The 12,797-nt window shown below is 39.4% G+C and overlaps 1 protein-coding gene and 2 long non-coding RNA genes across 3 annotated transcripts; all 3 read right to left on the bottom strand.

The window, feature by feature from the left end:
• Window positions 1–1,072: 1,072 nt before the first annotated feature.
• LOC121051447 lies at window positions 1,073–3,373 on the bottom strand. Its single transcript, XR_005805744.1, has 2 exons — window positions 3,000–3,373; window positions 1,073–2,876 (listed from the first exon to the last, which is right to left on the bottom strand). It is a non-coding gene; the product is annotated as an uncharacterized LOC121051447 (long non-coding RNA).
• A 2,612-nt stretch (window positions 3,374–5,985) lies between these two features.
• Window positions 5,986–6,870, bottom strand: LOC112184243. The gene has a single exon (XM_024322508.1). It carries the CDS (start codon window positions 6,868–6,870, stop codon window positions 5,986–5,988), a length of 885 nt encoding a protein of 294 aa, XP_024178276.1.
• Window positions 6,871–9,338: 2,468 nt separating this feature from the next.
• On the bottom strand, window positions 9,339–10,545 carry LOC112183335. Its single transcript, XR_002929837.2, has 2 exons — window positions 10,482–10,545; window positions 9,339–9,527 (listed from the first exon to the last, which is right to left on the bottom strand). It is a non-coding gene; the product is annotated as an uncharacterized LOC112183335 (long non-coding RNA).
• Between the last annotated feature and the right edge of the window lie 2,252 nt (window positions 10,546–12,797).

Raw genomic sequence — 12,797 nt, 5'->3', positions numbered from 1 at the left:
TTAAGTTGTGATGAAATGACAAAAATACCCCTCACACGAAAATACCCATAACTTGGGTATAAGAACTCTGATTTTCGTATTCCACATATGCACGAGATCGTATCGACGATATCTACAACTTCCATGAAAGAAGTTTTCCCAAATTCCTCACGTATAAAAAGTTACTTTTTGAGACCCCCTAAATAACGTCGTTTTCGAAAATAAAATCGTTCGAACTAATTCCACAACTCCTCCAAGTTTCGTACTTTTGCCCATGACCACAAAATCATTTCCAAAAGGTCATCGGAATTTAATTTGAATTTTCGGGGTATTACACCAATATACAAGACTTCATGTCGGCTAACAAGTACCGATAGTGTGCTTGCTTGAGCTTGCTCATATAAGAAGTCGCCCAATTGGGTGAGTATACCTCTCAAGAATACGTAAGCAATTAGTAACTTGTACTTTTATGTAGTTGAGATTTCGTGTAGTGAAGCATAGTATAATTATGACTTCATGACATTAATTAGCAACTAGATGCTTGACTTCTCATAAGCATAAGCGAGTGCAACTTTGTATCTCATTTAAAACGTGGAGCCAAAAATGAGAATTGACCATTTTTGTTCTTGGCATATTGAGCTTAGAAATTAAAATGACATGAGGAGATATAAGCATGGGGACATGTGATATACATGTGTAATTGAACATGTAATCATCAATTATAAAGAATAAAATGCAAACTCATAGCAAAGCTATTTGGAGTTTGGTATGGATGCTTAATTGCAACTATAAGCGTTTGGAGGAGGTAGATGATTGACAAGCTAGCTAGTTTGTATGTGAAACTAGTGTATGAATATTCAGCAACAATGTAATGGGTCTCCGAGACCTATGATATTTATAAATATAGTTTGGTTGACTACACGTGATCATGTTGAGTATGCCAATTGTGTTGAATAGCGAGGTAGTTTGAATAAGCCACCCAAGAAAGGAGATGATTAACTTGATATTATGCTTTGACATGATAACCAGCAGGGCAATTGTACCTTTTGCAATGTGCACAGCTGCAGAAGATATGTATGCATGTAAACAGATGTAAAGCAGGTTTGTGCATGTTATGACAGATGATACGTGTCTAACAGACAAGGTCTGTGAACACATGGGATCAAAACAAAGTGTACTCGTTTACACAGCGGGGGAGGTGTTATGCACGTGCAGACACCAAGTATGATTGCACAACTAGCACATATGTTTGATTAACCTTGACTTCAAAATATTGGCAGGTTGCCTATGATAGAGAAGAGAACTTGGCTTGTGAATTGACCACCTCGGTGGTGTGCACGAGTTGGAGAAGCAAGGAAGATGAGAGAAAACTGTCTCCATGGCCGGGTGTATTAAGCAATTGATTGTTCGCTGCAACTCTTCGACTCCCCCCTCCTCATGTTTCTTCTCTTCTCCTTATATTTTTTTTATTTTTTATTTTTAACCCGGACGAGCGAGAGGGGATTATTGCGATACCGAGTTGGTGGTGAGACCGGATCTCGATGCCGAGAGTTGTAGGAACCCAGATGGGGGGAACAAAGTATGCCATTATCTGGTCTGTGTTCGGGACAGGGTGATAAGATCGCTTAGGCTTGCAAGTATATCTGCTGAGTTTCCATAAGGGTGTCCAGAGAAGATTGATGGTTACACACGACCTTTTTTTTTTTTTTTTAATCCCATGAAAGGAGAAATATTCACGAGAATTGGCATTGCAAAACATGAGTGGAAACACCGCCTCCAGCATTGTCGCTGTAGCTGGAAGTATTGAAACTGCAGCGAGAGTGAGGTGAAGTTGCTGCCGAGAGAAACTGGGTGTCCAACTCGGCTTTGGGTGCCGAGATCATTTGTTTTTTTTTTTAACCGATACCTGGCCGAGTTAGATTCTGGCATTAGCTCCGAGACCGAGTTCAGAGCTTTCCTTCAAAAAGCCAACATTCAGTCTCTGGGTGTCGAGATCGAGTTCATGACTTAGATATTCCGAGTTCCGATACGGAGAAGAGAGGGCAGCGAGACAGGGTGTGACCTTGGCGAGAGCTTGGTCGATGTAAGTCGCCGAGGGCAAGATGGCGAGCTCATTTGTAGGGGACCGGAAGCGAGATTGTTGGTAGGATACCGAGAGCGAGATCGTCTGTAGGTGGCCGAGAGCGAGATCGCTGGGCTTTGGTCGTGGCTCAGATTTTTGGGTCACCGATATAAAATGAGAACCCGATTCCGATTTCTCGCTTCTAGGATTTCTTGAAGTCTTGTTGGAGAACTGGAGTCTGGGACTTCGATTGAATGTCTGTAGTGGGGGCTCGTGAATTTGTTCCCATGGAGCTAATACATTCCACAAGCAGATTGGAGTCCCTCGGTCTTGGCCATTGTCGTGGTGACTCACTGAAATGGAACTGGAGGCCAACTTGATTCTCATGAATGTGATTAATGGAACTGGAGGCCAACTTGATTCTCATGAACCGGAGTTTGTGTAGCTGCAGGTCGTGGATTTCTGCGAGGAGGAGACCGGGTTTGATTCGCCGGAGGTTGGTGAGCTTCGTGGTGGTGGAGTTGAGGCATAGAGGTGCTTGTAGAGCAGCAGTGGAGGAGAGAGAAAATCCCAGATCTACTTTCTCTCTCCTCAAGAACTCCGTTGATTGAAAGAATCCAGCAGACTGTAAATTCAAAGAACCCAGCAGCTTAATGGCGTGATTTTCCAAAACCCAGAACCCTTTGATGTTGGATTGAGATTGTGAGAAGGAGGTGAGCTGCATAATAGTACGAGAGATCGGTCATGGAGGAGAGAGAATCTGGATCTACTTTCTCTTTCCTCAAAATTTTCTGTAAATTGATCCAGGAGCTGAAATTTTTTGATTCTCATCAATCTGAGATGAAGATCAAGAAAGAGATGTGAAGATATGAGCTCCTGGTGCGTTAGCAGATGGAGATCCAAGAGCAGAGAGAAAATTAGTGATCGGAAAGAAAAAAAAAAATTCTGGTGAAATTACTCAGGGTGTTTTCCACTTGAGAGGCTCCTTTTCTAGCGCCAAATGTTTCTGTGGTAGAAATGGGGTTGTCTTGAAAGCTTCCACTTCCGAGATCCATACCTTTCAACCATAAGCTTCCACTTCCGAGATCCATACCTTCCAACCATGAACAGAGGTAAGAGGGAAGACCGGGTTAGCCGGCCTTCAACTCTCCGATGCCTAAGTCAGTTACATGTAAGGTCATCTCCAGTAATTGGGTCTAAAGGGTCATTTTCTAAATTGTAGCCCCTTTTTTATCTCCAACAACAATTAAGAAAAGGGCTAAAGCCCTTATAAAAGAGTCAAATGTTGCCCTGTGGGCTGTGGCTAGCCCAAGCCAAATTTAAAGAGACTAAATGAATGGCTAGAATTACATTCAACCACTAGTTAGTTATTTTTTTGTTATTTTTTTTATCAAAACATAAAAAATTTTAAAATCTCATTTTTCCTAAAATCTAGCTTAGATATATTTTATCTTGTCAATGTTAAAAAGTATTGACTTACTTTGTAGAGAGTAAGAAACGTATAAAGAGAGATGAGGGGAAAATAGAGAAGTGTGTTATTCAGTCTTAGAGGCCTCCCTTATATAGAGGTAGGGTTTACATGATAAGTGTTTAAACTATTGATATATTACATGTAGGTCCCTAACTAATAACGTGGACAGCCACATAAGAAATAATATTTACAACACTCCCCCTTGGATGTCCACCAATTGATGATGGCATTGGACGCGCTTATTGTTGCCTCGTTAAAAACCTTGCCAAGTAACAAAAACCCAATGGGATAAAAATAACCCTGGTCGAAGGACAAAAAGAGCACAACGCGCATATGTTCTAGGTAGCATGTTTCTTGATGCTCCCCCTGATTGCAATCTCCCCTTGATCTTTGCATGCGTCGCTTGATAGCTTCGAGAGTCGTCTCAATCCGATCCCTTCCACCAACTTCTGGAAAGTACACTTAGGTAGAGATTTGGTGAATAAATCAGCCAAGTTTTCGTCGGATCGAATTTGCTTCACTGCAATTTCTTGATTCTTTTGAAGCTCATGAGTGTGAAAGAACTTTGGCGCGATATGCTTAGTCTTGTCACCTTTGCTGTGTCAGTGAATGCATCAGGCATTGTGTTAGCAATACTTTGAAGGTGCAGAATCCTTCGTACTTCAATTTCACTTTCTTTAGTACGAGGGTCAAGATGAGATATAGTGGGTACAGTCCACATTAATTCACGACGTTCATTTAGAACAGTCTTATCTCCCCCTAACGGCGGGAATATTGTCTCATCAAAATGGCAATCTGCAAACCGTGCGGTGAAGGTATCACCCGTCATGGGTTCTAAATACCGAATAATGGATGGTGAATCAAAACCAATGTAGATTCCCAATCGACGTTGAGGGCCCATTTTTGTTCGTTGTGGCGGTGCAATAGGCACATAAACAGCACAACCAAATGTTCGAAGATGGGAGATATTGGGCTGGCTCCCAGAAACAAGTTGTAATGGGGAATATTGATGGTTGGCTATGGGCCTCAACCGAATTAAAGCTGCTGCATGCAAAATTGCATGTCCCCATGCAGAAACTGGCATCTTTGTTTTCATTAGCAAAGTGCGAGCTATTATTTGAAGTCTCTTAATAAGAGCTTCTGCCAAACCATTTTGTGTATGAACATGAGGAACTGAATGTTCAATTTCAATTCCCATAGACATGCAATAATCATCAAACGTTTGAGATGTAAATTCACCAGCATTGTCTAAACGAATGGACTTGATAGAGTAGTCCGGGAATTGAGCTCGTAATTTAATTATCTGAGCAAGTAGTTTGGCAAATGCCACATTACGGGTAGACAAGAGGCAAACATGTGACCATCTTGTAGAGGCATCAACTAGGACCATAAAATATCGAAATGGTCCACAAGATGGGTCAATAGGTCCACAAATGTCCCCTTGAATTCTTTGTAGAAAAGATGGGGATTCGATATCTATCTTTGCATAAGATGGTTTAACCACCAATTTCCCTTGTGAGCAGGCTTTGCCAGGGTTGCTTGGCAAAACAATATGTTTAGTCATCAATGGATGTCCATTGGAATTTGTAATGATCCTACGCATCATGGTGGATCCAGGGTGACCCAAACGGTCATGCCAAAGCATAAATGTATGTTGATTTTTGAACTGCTGGTTCACAACATGGTATGCCTCAATTGGTTGAATGGTTGTGTAATACAACCCAGATGATAGGGCAACCAATTTTTCCAATATATGCTTTTGGCAGTTTTTATTGGATGTAATGCAAAGATATTCCACATGATTATCATTTGTGGTCTCAATGTGGTATCCATTTAAACGGATATCTCTAAAACTGAGGAGATTTCTTCCGGATCTCGAAGAGTATAAAGCCTCTTGAATGGACAATTGAGTTCCATTGGGTAGCCTAATGTGGGCTCTTCCGGAGCCTTCAATCAGGTCTGCAGGACCTGAGATAGTAGTCACATTGGCTTTAGAAGGTGTTAAAGTGGAGAAATAAACCCGATCGCGAAGGATCGTATATGTGGTGGCACTGTCAGCAAGACATATTTCTTCTCCATCCTTCATAAGTTGAGAGCATCCAAAATCCATGTTCATGCCTTCATAAAAGAAATAATAATAATAATTAATTAATTAGTCTGACTAAGGCAATAAAAACATGATATTATAGATCATTTATAGATAAAAGCAATTTAGTCATTCATTTGGGTACGAGAGAAAAAAAAAAAATATATATATATATATATATATATACCCATCATAATTCCTTGACGTAAAAAAAATAGATGCATCATAAACCACATGATAGAGCAAAAATATCCAGAAAAAAAAAACTTCTTTTATTGCCTTGCAAAATAGCTAGGAACAAACCAGACTAAAAAAATCAGGGGCCTAAACAAAAGGTGACTAATGTAGGAAGAGAATTTAAAAAAATGCCTAAACATAGGCTGACAACTAGTAGTCGTCAAGAATTCCACCACTGGTCATATCATCAAAATTGCTTCCATTGTTCGCAAAAAAATCTGAGACATCGAGCGGAGTAATGTCTATAGGCTCAGATGAATCCCAAGGGTCAGAGTGGTCAATGTAGTTTGTCTCCACATGTTTCTTTTTCAAGGAAGCTTTGTAGAGGGCCACCAAATGGTCTTCTGCACGACAGGTGCGAGCCCAATGGCCTTTACCACCACATCTAAGACAAATACTGTCTTCATTTTTATGAGGTTTGATCATCTGACCATTCCCTTTAGTAATCTTGGCATTGTTCCTTGGGCCCAACTGCTGGTTGTAGCCCCCACGAGCTTGGCCATTTTGTCGACCCTGACCACGTCTATGACCACGGTTACGGGCTTTGCCATGCCTTCCACCACGTCTATTGCCATAACCACTAGTAAAAATAGCATTCGCTTCAGGGAATGGTTGTGATCCTGTAGGGCGAGACTGATGGTTCTTCATTAAGAGCTCATTGTTTTGCTCAGCCACCAGAAGACAAGAGATGAGATCAGAATATTTAGTGAATCCTCTTTCTCTATATTGCTGCTGTAAGACCATGTTGGAGGCATGAAAAGTGGAGAAGGTCTTTTCAAGCATCATGGCCTGAGTTACAGTTTCTCCACAAAGATTCATTTGGGAGGTGATCCTGAACATGGCAGAATTATAATCTATCACAGAACTGTAATCTTGAAGGCGCAGATGCGTCCATTCATAACGTGCTCTAGGGAGCACAACAGTCTTTTGGTGAGCGAACCTATCTGCCAGACCTGTCCATAGCTCAAGTGGGTCTTTGACAGTTAAGTACTCGTTCTTCAATCCCTGATGGAGATGGTGGCGCAGAAAAATCATAGCCTTAGCTTTATTCTGCGGGGACGCTGAGTTTCCTTCCTTGACGTGCTGATAACGTGTTAAAAAGTATTGACTTACTTTGTAGAGAGTAAGAAACGTATAAAGAGAGATGAGGGGAAAATAGAGAAGTGTGTTATTCAGTCTTAGAGGCCTCCCTTATATAGAGGTAGGGTTTACATGATAAGTGTTTAAACTATTGATATATTACATGTAGGTCCCTAACTAATAACGTGGACAGCCACATAAGAAATAATATTTACAACAGTCAAAATATTTTCACACCTTTTATTTTCCTTTATAATTCACCTCAACATAGATATTTTATCTTGTCAAAATTTTGCATGTGAAAAAAAAATATTTACATCTCAAAATATAATATAGCTTAGAATAATTACAACTAACCCGGACCCAATCAATTACTGGAGATGGCCTAAGAATGTAGACTATGTAGGAGTAAATGGAGAGTGGTGGCTTACCTTGAATGAGTGGAGAGACATGTATTTATAGTGTGGGGATGGGCTTGTCACCCCTTTATTTACAATGTGGGACTTGGTGCGGCCTACCCGATACCTCAAGTGTATGGTATCGGCATCGTCTTTGGGCGTTATCGGCATTACTTTAAGTGGTTAGTGAGCCTTGTGCTTCCAATACTTGTACCTGAGGGTATCTATACCAACAATCCAAGCCTTAAAGCCACTGCAGTCCTTCTTCCTGTGCCCTATCTTTTTACAGAAATAGCACTTATTCTTAAAGGTCTTTCCAGCTTTAGCTTCTGCAGGTTTCCCAACTAATTTGGTGATGGTGGTCTTTTTAGGCTTAAGTTTATTATGCTTTTTCCACTTTGGCTTCTCAACTAGATTGAGTACAGTGGTTGGTACTTCTTCTCTCTTAATTCTTTCCTCTCATCCACATAGATGGAGATTAGCTTGTTCATGTTCCATTTGGTCTGTAAGGCATTATATAAAGTTCTTAGGTTGTTGTAGGTGTTTGGCAAAGAATGAAGTGCCACATGCACCACCTGCTCATCTTTAACTTCCATGTCTAGGTCTCTGAGTCTAGAGTTAATATCAATTAGTTGCATAATGTTCTCCCTCACACTGCCCTTCCTAGAGAAACTCAGTTCATTAAACTTTCTGGACAACCTAACTGCTTCAGCTTTGTCACTCTGCCTATACTTGTTTGCTATTTCCTCTAGAAAGTCTATGGCTAACTCGGGCTCCACTATTGACCCTTTCACTATCACAGATATAGTACAGCTAATCACATTTTTGGCTTTCTTGTTGTTACTATACCACTCCTTATAAAGCCTCATATCCTTATTGGTACTCTCATCATCTAGTTCAGAAGGCTGATCTTCAATCAGGCAAAGATCCATGTTTTGATGCATGGATAAGTAAAATTCCACCTGATTTCTCCACTTTTTATAGTTCCACCCATTAAGTATCTCAACCTGACCTAAGGTCACAAGAAGAGGTTCTAGACAAAAGAACAACAAAAGGTGTACGTAAGTTACTGCAGTATTCCATTTTTTTGTGCATTAAAACTGCATTATTTTATGTGCTTAATGCATAAGTTCAAAAGAAAACAATCAAAACATAAACAATCAATTTCTCAAGCATACAGAAACACAACCACAACCAATAGCCCCATAACCTGCAGTAAATATCAAGTAATGCCTTTGTGGCAAAAAATTCAACATTCTTAAGTTCTGAATCATCATGCTATACTCTACATGCACAGTTATTAATTGAAACAGTCATATCTTTAGATAAGAAAAGTCTCAAAAAATTAAAATAGGCATTTGTGTCTATACATGATGTTGTTCTATGATCACGATTACACAATGGATATCTACTTTGGAAGAACAAAATAAGTGCAGTTTTAAAATAGCAACACAAATGTTAATTTGTTCAGTCTTTAAGAATTTCTCTAAAAAATGATGAATTGCTTTGTACAACATGATCAAAACTGTAATTAGAAATTCATAAATCAAAATAAATAATTTTGAGTTTTGCCTAGTTGTTCATAGTTTGTTAACTATGTTCTGCATATATGAAGACATAACAAGACTGCAAAAACCATATCAGGAGATTCGTACTCAATTCTTGTTAGCTCTAAATTTCACATTCAATTGAAGGCATCAAAATTGTCAAGAATATCAACCACAGATGCATTTGCTTATCAAAATCATCACATCCATACATTCATCAACAATTGAAGAATTAGTCTACATTCAATACACGATATGCAATATGACAACCCTTTCCATATGCTAAATAGTAATCCATATGACAACCATTTTCCATAATGCATAAATTGAAACGCAAGTTTTGATTCTCAAAAAACATACCTTGGCCTCTGCTACAGCGCTGCAACAATTATATAGCGGAAGCAAAATTGAAAGCAAGCAGCAGTTTTGTCACGCCCCGAATTTTGAATAACTAATTCAAAATCCGAAACATGAAAAATCAACTAGAACACAAGTCACTCAAATTTCAAATCTCAAAATAATTATTACAACTCACTTATACAAAGTAAATATGTAAAGCTCAAATTGAGCATCACTCACCTCACTATTACAATCACTGTAAAACTATAACAATTACTCTAACCCGCACGATCACCGCCCTGATTCTCCTAACCTGCAAGATTACCCGCTACACAATTTGAATAGTGTACCGGGATTACAACAACACCAAACCCGGTAAGCTTTTGACAGCTCGTGAGTAAATAAGAAGGAAATGTTGATTTTAAATCATATTTCTTTTAACTCAAGTAAACAACCAACAATCTCAACATCTGTAAGGAAACATCAAATCAAAACACGGAAAATCCACAACGAATACATTTCCACAATCCTCTAATCCACAATATCACTACTTTGGTCCATCCCAACTGTTTGGATCCAACTATATCTCGGTTATTATTTAACCGGCGGTCTACGGACTTTTCCCCTGTCCTCATAGCACTACATCTCGGTTATTATTTAACCGGCGGTCTTCGGACTCCCAGTCCTCAGAGCACTACATCTCGGTTATTATCTAACCGGCGGTCTTCGGACTTTTCCCCTGTCCTCAGAGCACTACATCCCGGTTATTATCTAACCGGCGGTCTTCGGACTCCCAGTCCTCAGAGCACTACATCTCGGTTAATATCTAACCGGCGGTCTTCGGACTCCCAGTCCTCAGAGCACTACAATTCTACCCTCTAATCAACTCAGAAGGTCAACATGATTATCACACACATTTATCGGTTAACATCGTCATAAACAATCAGGGTAATTCCCAATACAATATCATATCTCAACCAAATTATCATAATTCCACACCCACCTCAATGTCACACCATTCCATATATATATCAACGTAAATATATATATACGTAATCATCCGCACAGGGATAATCACTAATACCAACTATAAATCACACAAGAAAATCAGGAAATTCATTTTGTATAATTAAAACATTTTACTTACCTATGGACCGTAGTTGATCAAGTCCATATGATTAAAAACAAATATTTATTCCATAAATATTTTCACACAATTACGACAAAATAAAGTAATTAAAAGTACTCGGTTCGTAATATGAACCACGTGAGATTTACTCACCTCTAATCCCGCTGCGTCTTCAATTTCACAAAACACACCAAAACCGCTCACCAAGGAAGACCGTCAATCACCTAAATCCAATATGATCATAACTTAGCCAACAACTCATAAATAAAAATAAAGACGATCCAACGGTCGGATCGAAATTATATGATGATCCAACTGTCGGATCCTCACGAATCGCCCTTAGGATCATCCCCCAAAATTATCACGAAGATCCAACGGTCGGATCTTCCTGAATCGTCCTTATAAACCTCTCCACAAAATTTCATGAAAATCCGACGGTCGGATTCTCACGAATCGCCTTCCAAATCACTAATTCACAATTATACGAAGATCCAACGGTCGGATCTTCGCCCGTGACCTCACAAAGTCACCGCGACAGTCATACGATCAACATATCAAAACTACAAGTCCATCGGACGGTCCGATCTTCAAAAAACATTAATTGGATTATCGAAATCGATCGAAACAGCAAAAAATTCATAACTAAATCATACGATATCCAAAAATTATGAATTATATATGCAAACGATCGTATCAAAACGTAAAATCTAAAAATGTAAAGAAATCACATTTTTGACCCCCGGAGGTGGCCGTAAAAGGTTCCCCGGAAAAAGGACAGAGCCGCCGCCGACCACCGCAAATGGTGTCGGGGCCTGGCTGTTCCTCTTCATATTATCAAGCCAAACCACTTTCCTAACTAGAACAAAGTCTGAAAATGAACGGAAGTGGTCGAAAAGTTACCTAGAAGCCACGGTTTGGCCGGAAAATTTCCAGAAACCGGCGAAGCTCCGATCAACGTAAAAACTTCAACAACTTGGCCCTATCCTTCTCATAGTGTGTTCAGAAGCTCAAGGCGAGTTCAACAAGCCAAATAACTCGAAGAATGGTGGCCGGAAACGTGAGATATCAGCGTTGATTCCATTTCGGGTTTAAGTCGGAACCGTGCTCCACCGCCGTACAGCCGCCGCCTGGGGAGGATATGAGGGCACCATGCTGTTCGTGGGGAAGTGGCGATCTAGTCTGGACTTTGTTTCACTTCAAAAGATTGCCGGAGGAGGGAGAAATCCAATGAAGAAGAAATCGGGCGATTTCCGGTGGGGAGCTGCAGTCGGGCTCCGGTTTTGCATTTTTGAAGAATTTTCGGAATTTTCCGAAAATAGAAATATTTATACTAAATTGGAATTACTTCAAAAAATCATAACTAATTCATATGAGCTCCGATTTTTGTGTTCCACATATGCACGCGATCGTATTGTCGAGCTCTACAACTTTCATGAAGGAAGTTTTCTCAAATTCGGTACGTATAAAAAGTCACTTTTTGAGACCCCCCTAAATCACATACGTTTTCGAAATAAAATCGATCGAACTAATTTCACACTTCTCCAAGCTTCGTACAATCACCCATGACCACGAAATCATTCAAAAATGTCTTCGGAAATTAATTTGGATTTTTCGGGGTATTACAAGTTTTAACCAGTTTTGTCAATCCAACACTTCTAAAGAGGGGTCTTGAATCCCCAAAATTGAGAATTCAATCTCAGTAACAAAACCTATTTCAATCCAATCCCTAAACGAAAATTGTCGTTATGTTTTAACAGTAACATCTGTTAAATTAATATTTTATTTTGAACTCGGGTTTGGGCTTATTTTCTTAATGAGTTGGATTAGGACCTAAAATCGGGTTAAATATTACTTAAGGCATGTTCTTCTAAATGCAAGGAAAAAAAGTTTTATTTCTTGAAACATATTTTATTGTTTTTCTTTCTTGATAAAACAATAGTTCATGAGTTATGTGTTTTTATGAAAACCCTACTCTTTGGTACCAATTTGTAAGAAAACATGATGCACACAAGATCAGTCACAAAAAATCACATAACATGACACCTACACAAGAACTAAACTAAATATGCAGCACACCATAAGCTTTCCTAGTCGAATCGGGAATAACCACCTGGATTCACACTCTCAATCCCAGCAGCCATAGCTTGTCCAAGAGCATTCATCGAGACAGACATCTTCAATGATCAGAAACGAGCAGCTGCACATTGGATGAAGCTCTTCTATACTTCAACACGTTATGCTTCATAATGGGGCTGAGAATGTATGCAATGGGCAGTGTTGAACAAGGGACTTTCTCTTCCTTTTATATCGTCCAAAACCTTATCTCGGACTCATCCCATAAGGAGTCATGAATCAACTTCATGTTTATCAAAAGATACTTAAGCTTTATCACAAAACCTTTATGTTAATCAGGTTATTAACAATGAGAGTCCTACTTATATTAAGAGATATACATCTCAATAGATGATT

The sequence above is a fragment of the Rosa chinensis genome, chromosome 2 (assembly GCF_002994745.2).
Source record: "Rosa chinensis cultivar Old Blush chromosome 2, RchiOBHm-V2, whole genome shotgun sequence".
NCBI classification, from domain to species: Eukaryota; Viridiplantae; Streptophyta; class Magnoliopsida; order Rosales; family Rosaceae; genus Rosa; species Rosa chinensis.
This window is presented reverse-complemented; position numbering and strand designations above follow the sequence as displayed.